At 33.8% G+C, this 16,306-nt stretch overlaps 1 protein-coding gene across 1 annotated transcript in view; it reads right to left on the bottom strand.

Annotated features, from left to right (window-relative positions):
- Nucleotides 1-16,306, bottom strand: part of ASCC3 (activating signal cointegrator 1 complex subunit 3) — a 336,448-nt gene that overhangs the window by 248,379 nt on the left and 71,763 nt on the right. Inside the window, exon 8 of the mRNA XM_060114407.1 lies at nt 15,826-15,951. Coding sequence (XP_059970390.1) covers nt 15,826-15,951 — 126 coding nt within the window. The remainder of the gene's footprint in view (nt 1-15,825; nt 15,952-16,306) is intronic.

Raw genomic sequence — 16,306 nt, 5'->3', positions numbered from 1 at the left:
GACTTACTCTCTGTCCTCAAGAGTTAAAGGTGAAGCAAGTGAATCTGGACCACCAGGAGTCTGTTACTTGGGCCCCAACTATACCTCTGCTACCATACACCTCCACACCCTAACCTTTAAAGGAACAGAACCAGGGAAGACCTGGCATGCTACTTCACTGACGGCCAACCCCAAACTGATGATCTGTGACCAGATCAGTAGACTAATACATTATAAAAACAAAACCTAAAATGTTAAGTTATCTTTAATGCTCTTAATTGTAGATAAACACATAAGATAATATATTCCTTATTATTTAAGTTGGCAAGTAAGTTGTTCACTAACCCATTTAATGATAATAGTACCAGTTAGCTACCATTTCTAATTGAGCACATACTACACAGTAGGCTTTGCTTTAGATGCTTTAAGGGGATTATTTCTCTCAACATGGAAAGAAAACCCATGAAGTAGGTCTTTTTTATTACCTTTATTTAACAGATGGGGAAACTTGGCATGGAGAGATTAGAGAGTTTGCCCTAGGATAAATGGCCAATAAGTAGTCGAGCAAGACTGGAACAAAAGTTCAAATTTTAAAGTCCAAGTTAAAAGCTTGTAAAGCTTACTTATTTCATTACTTTACACTTTTATTCCTTATGCTGATTTTTGAACAAAGTAACTTAATTTTATAAAAATAAAAATAAATATAAAAATATAAAGTCAATGAAAATACTGACCATACTAATAATCAAATAAATGCAAAATAGAGTCAGAGTGCTTTTTAATCTGGGTGTTTAAGATTTTTAAAAAACTGATTACTCTTGGTAATGTTTACATCTTCATATGCATCATACACATTGCTTTTAAATGATCAACATTAATAAATTTGCATATCATTTAACCTAAAAATTCACTTCCAAAAATGTATCCAAGTTAAACTAACTGAACAAGAATGCCAGATAAATAAGCAAAAAGATGTCTGCTAAAGTATCATTTATAATAAAAAAAAACTAATACAAGTTGAATGTCCATAAATAGACTGAGATCAGTAATTCATGATGCATTCTTTATGAATTACAGTAGTTAAATAGGATGAGGAAGATATATATGCTTATAACATGCCACAGAACAGTAACATAATTAAATATAATCTGTTAATACAAAAAAAATATGGAAAGATATACATCAAACTGTTCCATTGGATCTGGGATTATAAAGGAAGTTTTATCTTGTTTTATAAGTTTAGATATTACATTTTAGATATTACTTTTTTTAGAACAGATTTTATAATCAGCTTCACAAAAACGTTTTACTCTTTACATAAAAAAGTATTTACTTTAAGAAAAAACAAAAGGGGAAGACCTACTGTATGCTGTCTTAATGTATTAAAAATAATAATAATTTCTTTCTTGACAGATATAAATACCTAATGTTTTTATGTCAATATAAAGTAACTGATTCACCCTGTTTTTCATTATGTCATATAAAGAGTTCTACATCTTTACCAAACCCCGAATTTCCAATTTGTACTCCTACTTGAAAACTGAAATATTACTGAATTCTGTTAATTAAGAGATTAAAAAAAGAAAAAAAGAGATAAGAAAGACAGTGTATGGCCACTATTAGTTCCTCTTTACTGAAGAGTTGTGTGTTTTAATGTTTCATGATATTAATTCATTTTGAACCAGACAATCTGGGTAGAGGAAATTAAGTCTTAGCAACAAAAGACCTCAGGAGAGTAATCTACTGTTAAGTCTTTGAAGGAAATGAGATTGTAAGATTTTGTGAAAAACAGGTAAGTTAGTTACTGTCTAAAATGAAACTGAGCCAATTTTCATTACATACAAAAAAGCAGTAAGAAATCACAATGCATAATTCATAATCCTTTCATATTATTTAAAGGAATGCATTTACATCATTTAGAAGAGCAACCAAAAATACTCAATATGCCCTTAAGTGTCAATTCCTAAAAATTCTCTCATCCTGAAAATAGTCCATTTCACAACAACCAAATGGGACTTCTAAATATATTGTACTCCCTGATGACAATATGATAAATAAGTAGGTATTACTGGCCTTGAAGAGAAAAAAAAACAAAGAGAGAAAAACGAATAATAGCAACACTGCTAGATTTAATTGAGGACTTAAGGCATAATGGGTGTTAGAAAGGAGCACTAACCTCTTCTTGGAAGGGTAAGGTACGCTCCTCATTCCCAGGTTTGAGCTAAGGCTTACCTGCTGAGAAAACTGAAGAAAAAATCTCAAGAGGGAATTTTAAAAGACAAACAAGATTTTGGCTGCACAGTAACAAAGTCCACTGATGAACCATCAAGATTGCACATGTGGGTTTCTACCAGCACACTCTTAACAAGTCAGCAGGTCAGATGTCCTTCTGAAACACCTTCACCAACGTGCTATGCCAAGAGTCACATTCCCAAATGCACAAGAAGACAGTAAAAGACATGACTGAACCTCATTTATGAGTCTGATTTGGCTAGGTTTGGTTTGCTTGTGTTTAGACAGAACCATCAGAATAAGCGAGGGCTGGATTCACCAAACCAGTATTACAATTACATATACAAACTTCAGATGCTTAAAGCAGAAGTGAAATTAGAGATAAAGAATCTGGCATTTTCTACTAAGTTAATAAATTATTTTCATAAGGGAGATAAACTTATCCTGACATGTATATATTATAAATATCCTTCCAGGATATCACTTTAAGTGTTAGATCTTAAAAATGTAAGACACTATTATTTAATTGGTATTATAGTCTTTTTGACCCAAACTGTGGGACCTGCCTTCTAATAAACAGCCGCACTTCTAACCACGGCAATAAAATAGAAGCAAAAAAGTCTCTGTCAAATTCTGTTAAGTCCCACAAAGAAAATGTCATTTTCAGTTTCTTGGCTGATATTTATAGCAATAACCGGTTTCAGCTCTGACCTTAACTTGTAAATTATTTTCACTAGCTTGCTTGAAATCTTTAAAGAGGGTAAAGTATCTGGGCACTTATGCGGTCAAGCTCACAAAATGTTACAGTTGTTAAATTATAGGTAATTTCTTAATTTAAAATGTTTTTACAGCACAAATGACTTTAAACTTTCTAAAACTAATTAAATAAAGCAACGATGTCATTTAAAATATATATCTCCTTAAACAAGAAAATTTCATATTAACAGAATCCTCATCAAATGAATTGTTTTGAAGGATAAGAGACTATTTTCACTAACTAATCTAACAGATTAGATTTTAAGCCAAGAATCCATTTAATGTAAGATAATAATAATATAGCAAAAATGTGTTATATAAGTGAAAGTATTAATGACTTATTTAGAATAGTCAGTTCAATATACAAATGTGCACACATGTGTGTATTCAAATATTCCAATGCTTAATAACATACTTGGTACTGACTTCCTGAAGAACAAAAATTTATAAATGCCTATTTAAATTGGTACCTTTCAAATTTTCCAATATTTTAAAAACACAATTTAATGTCATTAACTCATTTCCATAAAAGAGGTGATCTCAGAATTTTCTTTACTGGGGAAACAAGCAGTAAACTGGACTTATAAATGGCTTCCTTAAATTGAAATATACTGCTCATTCCCCTCATGAGATCTGAAGCTCACATAGAAGGGTTCCAGGGACTTCCCTGATGGTCCAGTGGCTAAGGCTCCAGGCTCCCAATGCAGGGGGCCCTGGTTCAATCCCTGGTCAGGGAAATAGATCCCACATGCCACAACTAAAGATCCCGCATGCCTCAACTAAAAGATCCCTCATGCGGCAATGAAGATCCCACGTGCCGCAACTAAGACCCAGCACGGCCAAATAAATAAATGAGTATTAAAAAAAAAAAAAGAGTTAAATATACACTGAACCCACCACTCAAAAGAGTGGGGGAAGGACCTAGTCAAAGACTGCAAGGGAGGAGCTCGGCTGAGGGTGTGCCGAGGCGGCTGATGCTTTGAGAACAGGTTCTTCCTACTCGGGGTAGGGAGTATTGGTGCTTTGAAAAATGACAGATTTTTCAGGACTCAACCCTTGAGATCTTCATTTATTTGCTAACGTGGGGAACAGTAATCTGGACGTTTCTTAACAGTCTCCCAGGTGATTATCAAGTACAAACAGGATTGAGAACTGTTAGCTTAACCTTCCCTACCCACTCCCAACACAATGATTAAGGTTTTCTTAGTCATCTGATTTTTTCATAATTTAACACAACCTACTCTGGAAAGAACAAAGTACATTTTACTCAGGAAAACTTCTGTTTAAACATGTATCAAATTAGAAGGGAGAAGTTAGGTAAGGGGACCCCCTGTAAGATAAATGCTTTACTTGAACTTCTTGTGTAATATGTAAAGATTTAAAGGATAAACAAAACATCTAAAGAAAGAAATCATGAAAGATATGGAATAAAACATGATATTATGTAGACCGCTTAAGAATTCATTAAGATTTCTTTATATATTGATTTCCTGATACATTTAAAATTACCCCAAATTACATAATTATTATTTTCATACAACTCTGAAATGTATCAAGAACGTAAGAGCTTGCTGAGAATACAAAAAGCAAGGTGACCTACCTATGTTTATTTAGTCACTCTTTGATATTTGCACCATTGGATCAAATTTAAACTTGTCCTCTCCAAAACCTCTTGTTTTCAGTGTTAATACAAGGTGATTAAGTTAAATAATGTGATATAAGGTACCTAAAGAAATGCACAGTATTAACTAAAAAAATGCAAGTTCTTTTGCTTTATCTTTATTAATTTAAAGCTGTTTTCTACATTACCTTCAGTATTCATCTTTGAGGAATTTTAAAGTTATTTATACCAAAATAATTCCACCTATCAATGTCTCTTAACAGAAAGATTCAAAGTACGGACTGAACTTTTTCAGGATTGCAATATCATACTGCAATTTGGGTGGCTAATCTCCCAAAATATATCACAGATAGTGCTACACATATTCTGTGTGCTGACTCATGTACTCTTTTCAGAATAAATAGTCTGATGAGGAAACAAACTTAGACGTGCTATGTAACTTGATCCATACCACAAAATGTGCGAATGGTGAAGCTGAGAATTCAACATCAGTTCTACTTGCCTAACGGGATAGTAAGTTCCTCAAAGGCACAATCATAATTCTAAATCTTTTGGTACCCACCATAGCACAGTGCCTTGCATCAATCAAGAGTTCAAGAAATGACTGCTGATGTACACATTTTCAGAGACAAATAATGAAAACCTGTGAGTAGCAATACAATCATACCCAATATTTCTGTTTATTTATGATAGGCCTGTGTAACCACAATACATAGATATGTTGGAAGATATGGACTAAGTCCATTTCTAAAGCAACTTGAAATTCCCACATTATAAGCTAAATTCATCTACTTTTCAGACTTCTGAATTCATCTGAGTTCTAAAATTATCATTCTGGTGTAGATCAATATGCCATTATGCTTTTAATGCTCTCTCTTCTAATTTCCCTCCCCATAAAATCAATAAAGTATAGGTTGTAAAGAAAGTTATTTTGTTTGATTACTCCTAGCTAGAGGCAGATGCTAGGTATAACTCTCCTTAGTTTAGCAGGTATTCTTCAAGCAGCTGGTGCCCTTTTCCTAGTTAGCTGTTTTCAAGTGTTCCCAGTAGACTTTATGGTACTGCAATCCTGAAAAAGTTCAGGGCATACAGGCAGAATTAATTCTTTTTTAGAAAAGAAAATATAAATAGCACTTCCTTTCAAATGAGACCTAGCTATTTCATATATTTGAACTATAGTGAACTTTCATAGCAAGTAAACATTACTTTTTAATCATATAATTTAAATACTTGCTGAGAGTCAAAAATATATAAAAATCTCATTTATAGGAAAGCTTATCTAATGGAACAAATTTTTACATATTGAACATTTATTGACCCCTAAAACAGAAGACAATATCTTATCAAAAGTATACTTTCACACAAAGCAGACTGAGTGCATCAAAATCCAATCCCAATTACTTTTGAGAGCTGAGAAATTTTAAAGATTTTCCTTACAGTTTCCATAGTAATACTTTAAATAATACTTGAATATATAACATAATGGCCCTCCTGACAATGACCAAGTTTTTATAACAAAAATACCATTTTAAAGTTTCTATATACAAAGTAATATGGACAAGACATAATCTCCAATATTCTATACAAGGTCTACACAAAGTTTTCAACACAAAGTGAGGAACTGTTCCTTTCTCTATACGCCCCACATCAGCTGTGTTATGAAAAACATTGTTCAGTTCATTGTCATTCTTCAGAAAAAGCCCAATCCCCCAGATCACAGCAGTTGAGAAACAACTCAAGTCTCAAGTTCTCCAAAAAAATCTTCATTAACAGCTATAACCTGCACTGATCCCTCTGCCTTCCATTTAAGATTACATTAAATCCAAACTACTGATTTCGTACTTAGTACATTGCACAGTATACTGTTGGTAAATACTCAACAGAGATGCCATCTTATACCCCCAACTATGCTGCAAGCTCACTGAAGACAGGGGAAACATCTTGCTGATTTTTTAAAAATACTATCTACCGATGTTTGCCATGTTTTAGGTGCATGAAAAATGTAAGTCCTTTTTCCTTCTTCTTTGTCTGCCGATGTTAAGCAGACAACAGAATGAGAAAATGAGTAAGAAGTTAAAAAGAAAGCTTTATCTAGAAACATGACGGTAAAACTAGAAAATTCCAAGGGCAAAGGGAAGATCTGAAAAGCAACCAGAGAGAAATCTTACCTTAAAACAAATCACAGCTAGGTTGATCGCAGACTTTGCAAAAGCAAAAATGAAAAGCAGATGATATAGTAATATCTTTAATATGCTAAGAGAAAATAACTGTGAACTTAGAATTCTATTACCAGCTAAAATATCTGTTGCAAATAATGGTAAAATAAAGGTATTTTAGATTAACAAAAATTAAAAGAAACTTAATCTGCCACCACCAGATTCCCACTAAAGAAAATTTAGGCAATGAAAAGTCACAGAACATGAAAGCACTAGATAAAATTTAAAAACAATGAGCAAAATATATAGGAAATCCAAATAACTATTGACTATAAAATAATAATAACGATAATAGTATCTGGTATAAAAACTAAAACAAGATAGAACTAAAGTACATGTCAACAACATCAAAGAAGTTAGGAAGGAAGTGATTGAAGTTTTAACTAACAAACTTACTCTGTAATAGCTTTAGATCTGCTCGATGCTTAGAAGAGACCAAAAAAAAAAAAAAAAAAAAAAAAAAACCAAGAAGAAGAAGGAGGAAGAGGAGGAAGAGAAGAAGAAGAGAAAAGAACCAAGTTTCCAGATATCCAACTATGGACGGCATAAAGTTCTGGCGGACAGCTCTGTTCTTTAGGGGCGTCTCAATCTTTGCATTATTGACATTTTGGTAACTCTTTGTTGTGAGAGGCTGTCATATGCACTGTATAATGTTTAGCAGAATCCTGGCTTCTATTTACTAGATGCCAGTAGCATCCTCCTAGATGTGACAAATAAGCGTCTCCAGACATTGCCAAACGTCTCCTGAGAGGATGTGGAAGGTGGCAAAATGCTGAATGAGAACCGCTACCGTAGGTAAAGAATGGAAAAGGTGGGGTGGGGTCAACTCCTTTTTCTTTTCTCATTTTACTTAAAACCTTACTTGAAAGTACAGACCTTACTGTTCATAATTTAACCACGAGAAGAAGACTTTTTCCTTCCTTTGATAACAACTTATCTTGGAACGCATTAGCCATTAGCCTCCTTCAGAGAGAGGTGGGAAAACATACCTTTTGTCTTGGAAAACATACCTTTTGTCTTGCTATACAGTTGTCCCTCAGTGTCTGAGAGGGTTGTTCCAGGACTCCAGCAGATAAAAAAACTATGCAGATGCTCGAGTCCCTTATATAAAATGGTGTAGTATTTACATATAACCTGCACACAGCTCCTGTATATTTTAAGTAATCTCTAGATTACTGTAAAACCTAATGCAAGGTAAATGCTATATAAATAGATGGTGGCAAATTCAAGTTTTACTTTCTGGAAGTTCTTTTCTGACTATTTTCCATCCACAGTTGGTTGAATCCACGAATTCAGAACCCCCAGATATGAAGGGCTGACTGTAATTCCCAATTTCCAGATTTATCTGCTGCTTTTGGTTCAGAAAGAAAAATAAAATCCACAGATAAACACTGAAGATTCTGTTAAAACACAGCTTCACGTTCTATTCCATCAGCTTTATGTCCTGCTTTATTCCCTTAGAGCTGAGTTTCTCCTTTTGGGGAAGATACTTTTATTATAAAAAAATAATCAGAGAGAATTGATAGCTACAGAGATCTACAGAGATCCTCCCTCAAGTCTTTAGGTGAGTACTAAACAGCACACATATATGAGAAAACTACCCAAGGTACAGGGAAAGAATCATCTGAATGCATTAGAGGAAGCAAATTCAAACCTGACCACACAGTGTCTGGAATAGTTCTTGTTCTCACCAGCCACAGCAGCAAACCTTCTAATTAACTGAGAATTAGGTAGAGTACTCAGAAGACTTTGTCTCAGTTGTGGGGCAAAATTAGCCCTGGACTAAAATGCTGTTCTGGTCCACCTAAGAAATTTTAAAAGCAAGACCAGAAATAATCAAACTGATCCAAAGTAACTTAACTATGTCCCAGGTAAAAAAAACTCAAGAATATTTATAAGAAAAATATCCAGCACTCAACAAGGTAAAATCACAATCTCTGGGATTCAGTCAAAAAGGATCAAACAGACTAAAAAGCAGAAAAAAAATTATCATAAGAAATAAGAAAAACTGATTAAAACCAATCCAGAAATAACATAAATGACAGACTGTTCAAGAAACTAGAGCAAGATTCAGCAAATTATGGCCTGTGGACCAAATCTGCCTGAGGCCTGTTTTCATTTGTTTTGTTTTGTTTTGTACGGCCTATAACCTAAGAATAGTTATTATATTTTGAAAGGGTACCTTAATAAAAAAGCAATAATAAATATGGAACAGAGACCCTATATGGTCCACAAAGCCTAAAATAATTACTGTCTGTTCCTTTACAGAAAAAGTCTGATGACCCCCTAAGCTCTAGAAACGATCGTGTAAGTAGAGACATAAAAGATATTAAAAGAACTCAAATCAAACTTTTAGAGATAAAACTACAATGACTGAGATGAAAAACACACTGGATGGGATTAACAGCACTTTAGACACTTCAGAAGGAAAGAATACTAAATTTGAAGATAAGGCAGTAAAAACTACCCAAAATGAAACATAAAGAAAGAAAAATACAAAACAAAACAAAATTAAAGTTAATAGAACATCATGAAGCTGTGTGACAGCTTCAGGAACCCTAATATACCTATGATAAGAGTTCCTGAAAGGAGGGAAGGGGGCAGACAATTACTGAAAAAATAATGGCTGAAAATTTCCCACATTTGATGAAAACTTTCATAAACTCACATATCCAAGATGCTTAACCAATGCCAAGCACAAAAAACAAAAACAAAAAAACCCTGAAGAAAACCACACCATGGTAGTGACAGGCAGAGGGTTTTTTCAGCTGCCAGGAGAAGTCAGATATTTGAAGCACACAAGAGATGCGAGCTAGCCTTTGCTGACTTTGAAGACGGAGTGAGCCACATGCCAAAGAATGTGGGCAGCCTTTAGGAGCTAAGAATAACAGACAGCAAGGAAATGGGGGCCTCAGTTCTACAACTGCAAGGAAATAGATTTGACCAACAACCCGAATGAATCTGAAAGGGAATCCTTCCCCAGAGCTTCCAGGTTGAGAGCTCAGTCTAGCCAATACCATGATTTGGGCCTTGTGAAATCCTGAACAGAGAACCCAGTCAAGCCCACCCAAATTGGACCTCTAGAACTCTGAGATAATAAATGGATATTTTAAGTCTCTAGTATTCTGGTCATTTCTTACACAATAACAGAAAACTAATACAAAGTCACATCATAATCAAACTGCCTAAAACCAGTGATACAAAGAAAATTTTAAAAATTAACCTGAAAAAAAACAAAGACATATTACATAGAGAGGAAGATTAAGAATGAGGGCATGCTTAGAAGACCCAATGTAAACAAGAAGACAATGCAGCTACATCTGTAAGTACTAGAAAAAAATTGTCAACCTAGAATTCCATAACAAACGAAACATCTTTCAAGAACAAAGACAAAAAAAAAAAAGAAGGTTTTTCTCAGACAAAACCAAAAAAAATTTATCACCAACAGACCTGCACTACAAGAAACGAATACCAGATGGAAATCTGAATCTACCTACACAAAGGCATAAAGGTGCCAGACAGGTGCATAAGTATAAAAACTTTTCCTGGTTATTATTTAGATATCTTAAATGATACCTTTAAAAGACTGTTAAGGCAAAAAGAATAACAATGTATGGTGGAGTTTACAATAGATGTAGAAGGAGTCTACATCTACATGTTGTGTTTGTTCATTTATTTGTTTTGGTGGTAATAAGTGGTGAAAAATCTGACAAATAAATATGGCAGCAAATTTATCAGAATACTCATGGCTTTCATTGCCAGGTGAGGCTATGCATACATCAAGGGAAATTCAAATTTGTTAAAATGATTAAAAATTTAATTTTTGCCACACTGTTTCCTTCATCATGAAATTTATGAAACCTTCTTTGCTAAGATCCCTATCAGTGTGAAAAACATTGCAAACTCACTTTTCAGTTTTAAACTTTATATTTTGTTATTATTTCTTGATATCACCTCTTAAAAAGGCAGCGAGTGATTCAAGGTCATGTTCTGATGAAACTGATGATATGCTTGACAGTATAATAAGCGGGCTGTGGGATGCTTCAGGGAAAGGCTTTTTAGTTGGGCCTATGTCCAGATTTTAGTGACATTTTATCTTGTTCAAATTGATCTCATAAAAAAGACTCACATTCTGAAGTGTTTTTCTGGATGCTTCTTTTAGCTTTCTTGCCTTTGTAAACTGACTGAATCAAACTGTGTCATTAAACTCTTTAGCTTTAGGATGCACTCAGGCTCAGAGAACAAAGTAAAACCAAAGGAAAAGTAACATTTTTTATACTTCTATTTCCCTTTATCCAAACTTTAAGTCTTAAGATAACCACAAACGTTAGTAATTATAATGACTGGTTTCTTTAGTTTCTATCAATTAACTGAAAACTACCCTATGTCTTCATAGAGTGACTTATGTATTTGGAATGACAGAATAGCTGAGGAGCATAAATGAACACAGAAATAATTTATTTAATAAATATAATTTCCAAAGAAACAATAAGTCTTTTCATTTTATCCATACTATGATTGATCTCACAGTGTCAGTTTACATTTATTTATTTATTTATTTTTGCGGTACATGGGACTCTCACTGTTGTGGCCTCTCCCGTTGCGGAGCACAGGCTCCGGACTTAACATGCACAAACCGTTTCCTTTTCCCCTATTCCTCATCTTAATAAATGATACTGGCACTCGCCCATGTTACCCTGGATGTCATTCCAGTTTCTTCTCTCTGCTTCATCTCCTGTCACTTAAACCAGTCATCAGACGTTACACGTACTAACAGCTAGACTATTCTCCACTGTCCCACTTTCTATATAGGCTCCCTTTCTTCATTCAGGCACATAGCATTTCTCCCTTGAACTATTGCAGCAGCTCTACTCTCAATGATCAGCTTTTAATTGCAACCAGAGTAATTCTGGAAGTGAAAATACTTGATCATTTACTTTTATTTTTAAGAAGTAGCATTTCCCACAATATTGAGTCTAAACCTACTATGGTTTTCAAAGCCCTTCATGTGCACTATTAAGTCTCTTTTTAAACTAATTTGCTGCCACTCTCCACATGTAGCTTACATGCTAATAATACTGAAATACTTGTTTACAAAAGGTCACAAACTGTTTCACGGAGCATCCTTCATCTACACCCCCCACCCTCTTTGTCTATCTGGAAAAATCCTGTGCCCTCATTCACCTTCATAATGGCTTCTTCTGTGAACTTAGTCTGCTTTCTCTGTGCCGCCATAGAAATTTGTACAACATACCCTACTGTATTAGTTATTTCCATGGAAATGGTGTGGGGCAGATACACTACACAGAGTAACTTAAGATCAGGGATAATACCCTATTCATCATTTCCCCCAGAACCTAGCCTGTAAGCATGGAATTCAATAACCTGGGGTCACAGAAAATCTCAAATTCTCTACATTCAGACTTCATAGGACTCAACTTTCTTAACTTCTCAAATGAAACATTATATGCATCTTTTATATTACCTTTCCAAACTAAACAGCATATTTGGATCAGTATTTCAATTCTGCTGAATAACACTCTATTGGCTATTTAAAAAATATAACTCCCAACTGTGGAAATAGATAGCAGTCAACTTACTTAACACCAACAAAAAGCAAACCTCACTCTTTCACCAAAATATCAGACATAGTTCTGTCTGCTTAGCATCTTTCTCCTTCTCCTTTTTAAGGTAATAACAGCACTCATCTTTCTTTGGTAAAGTCCTCCTTGACTCTTGATGGCATCCCAGGGGTTTTCTGTGGGGAAAACCCTCTTGCTTTTAGAATTAGGGGAGGGGGGAGCAGATATGCTTGGAGTTGCCGTCCTATGTTCTTCTCTGATTATATGGAGAAAGCATATCTGGGAGTTGGGATGAAAAGAACCAGAGAAAATAAAAGGAGGGGGACAAGGGGTAAAAGAGAGGGAGGAGGAGATAAGGGGGAAAGGAAAGAGAAGAGAAGGAAATAAAGAGATGGAGAAAGAGAAAGATGAAAGCAGAGGAAAAGATCTGATGACATCATGTGAACCTATATATCCATCTGGACACATAGGCAGCTTTACTCCTGCACATTCTGGTTAGAAAAGCCAACATTCTGCCTTCATTGCTAAAACTTGATTTCAGTTTCATTTCTCTAACTTCTGACTGAGTGAGTCCTAATACAGAAACCCATCAATTTTTTTTTTAGATTATTCCCTCTCCAAGAAAGTATAAAACCCATTTAACAGCATTAACAGAAATTTTGCACATCATTTTAGAATTTTAAAATTCTCCTTACCTTTTTAATCAAATTATAGAAGTAATTTAAGAAGAGAGGACAAATTTATCTGATGTGGCATTCAGTCAGTGAGAGGACATAAAATTGTTTTATCTATACTTCCATAGGACTGTCAGGAATGGCATGCAATTATGATCTTAGTGAAAAGAGAAAGATACCATATTCAAAAGCACTTTTCCTGATACAGAAAGATCTTATGATTTTAAAGATTTTATGCCTTGCATAAAAAAAGATCCAAACCAACAGAAGCATCTAACTAAATTCACATTCTGTTAACATCTATATTTTTCTCCTGAGCTCTATATTAATATCCATGGTTAACGACAGCTGGTGGGATCATTATCGACATTGCTAACACGGCAAAGAGTTTACTTATGTACTTATAATGACACATTGCATTTGAATGTATTATTCCCCAATTATTGCCCCTTATGAATGTGCAAATTTAAACCTCAATGAGAACTCTCTACGTGCTATCAGAATGGTTAAAATAAAAATATAAATAATATATAAAAATATGAATTAAAATGGTTAAAATAAAAATTAAAAAGTGATATCACCAAATGCTGGCGAATACGTAGAGAAACTAGATCACACTGGATTGCTGATGAGCATATAAAATGCTACTCTAGAAAAAAACTGTGGTAGTTTCTTAGAAAACTAAACATGCAACTACAATATGACCGAGTAATTGCACTCTTGGGCATTTATCTCAGAGAGATGAAAACTTATGTTCACACAAAAACCTGTACAACAATGTCTAGAGCAGCTTTAACCATGTTATAGATGCAATTATGTTACCCCCCCCAAGTTTCATAAATTAAAGCCCTAACTCCCAAAGTGACCATATTTGGAGACAGGACCTTCAGGGAAGTAATTAAGGTTATATGAGGTCATCTGAATGGGGCCCTAATCTGATAGGGCTGGTGTCCTTATAAGAAGTGGGAAAGACACCAGAGGTCTCTCTGTGTACACACACAGAGAAGAGGCCACGGGGACACAGAGAGAAAACACCTGGCTGCAATCCAGGAAAAGAGTCCTCACCAGAAAACGTATCTGTTGGCACCCTGATCTGGGACTTCTAGCCTCCAGGACTGCGAAACAATAAATGTCTGTTGTTTAAGCCAACTAGGCTGTGGTTACGGCAGCCCAAACAGACTCATAAAATTCATAACAGCCGAACACTGTAAATAACACAGATGTCCTTCAACAGGTGAACACCTAAACTGTGGTCATACCCACATCATGTGTGGCAGGGAGAATAATGATCCCCAATGATGTTCACATCCTAATCCATGGAACCTACAAGTGTATTAGGTTACATGACAAAGAGACATTAAGGCTGCAGATGGAATTACCCCATTCAGAAATCTCTTTTACTCCTATAATCTAAATTAAAATGAACAAAATATTTGAAATAAGTACAAAAAAAACTAAGAAGCCTGGCTCATTCATTACATAGACAATGAATGTCAGTGATGCTTTTATATGAAAAAATATTAATATTTAATATATAAAATTAAATAAATCTTCATGATGATAATCCTTATAATGATTGGTAAGGTTTAACAAGAATTATATATATAATTATTTAATCCTATAGGCTCTCAGCCCTGGCTGCATTTCAGAATCAACTACAGAGCTCTAAAAATCATATTCAAAATATAGATATGTGGGCCCCTCCCAAGAGATTATGATGTAACAGGGACCGAGGCATTTGGATTTTGAAAAAGTTCGACAGATAATTCTGATGCACAGGATGAAACCCATTAATATAAGATTTAATTATAATTTTAGTCTATTATAAAAACTTATTGCAGGAAACAACTTAAAATTGTAATAATAACAAATTGGTTTAAAACTAATAAAGACATAAAATGGAATACTGTATAGTGATTTAAAATGATGCTGTAGGAATATGTCTACTGACATAGAAAGCTGTATATAAGTATATATACAAACACAGAACAAAATGTGTGATATAATTCTATTTTTGTAAAAACAAAATAAACATGCACACACATGTATAAAATGGAGTCAGTTTTGGTTGGCTATAGATATTCTTTTTGCTGCTCCTTTTGCTTGCCTATATTATTTGATATTTCTGAATGACTTCATATGACATATATATATGAAAATAAAGCAACTTCATTTTGGTGATGAAAAGGTTAACCTTAAATAATGCACATACTTTAAACTAAATGAAGAAATATTTTACTTTGAGATAAAGCAAATATGGCAAAATTTTAACAAATGGTGAATCAAGACAAAAGGGTATAAGAATAGTACTATTCATGCATCTTTTCCATAGGACTGAAAGTATTCAAAATTTAAAAGCTGAGGGAAAGCTAATTAAATAGTTTGGAATTTGGTCCTGGCCCCAAATAATATTCTATTTTATTATAGGTTGAACATTTGACCTATCAATACATGAATCCTTTAAAAGAGTTTACTTAAGTCAGCTTACATAGGTTAAACCAAATATTAGCTAAAATAACCAAAATAAACATATAATTATAGAAATACATACACAAAATATATATAAATATGTTCAATGTGTAAAGAAATATATGTATATATGTGTTTTTTTTAAATTTAAACTCCCCTACTTCATTAGTAACCAACTGCATGTATCTCTTTACTGTATTAACCAACTAACTTTTAAAAATAACTTTTCCAATACTAATGCATTCAAAAACATACCAAGCATCAAAAATATCAACTTTATAAAATGATAATCTTACCTCATCTAAGTCTTGGATATAAACTGGTTTTTCCTCAAACCCAACTGGCATTGGTTCACTATAAGGAATCTTTACTTCTTCATATATCTTGTTGTTCTCTCTTTGGATTCCTTCTGGTAAAATCATCTATAAACATCAAAAATTAAAATCCAATAATAATACAAAACAGAACAATTACTTTGGTAAAGATTTTTTAAGTAAAGAGAGAAAAAAAAACACTATTGGTTTTATGACATAGCACTGGTAAATAAATTTAGCTAATTTAAAGGAAAACAAGAAAAAACAAAACAAAAACAAACAAAAAACCACACACACAAAGCTTTCATGAATCAGATATCTCATATAACACACGAACCATATTATGTTGACAAATTTTAAGTGTACATTAATTAGATGGTATTCCTGAAGACAAATGTAGTCATGTAGCCAGGGAAAATGTGCAATACACAGTGTAAAGTTTAGGCAAAAAGTGATGCAACTG

Source organism: Mesoplodon densirostris, chromosome 12 (assembly GCF_025265405.1).
Source record: "Mesoplodon densirostris isolate mMesDen1 chromosome 12, mMesDen1 primary haplotype, whole genome shotgun sequence".
NCBI classification, from domain to species: Eukaryota; Metazoa; Chordata; class Mammalia; order Artiodactyla; family Ziphiidae; genus Mesoplodon; species Mesoplodon densirostris.
This window is presented reverse-complemented; position numbering and strand designations above follow the sequence as displayed.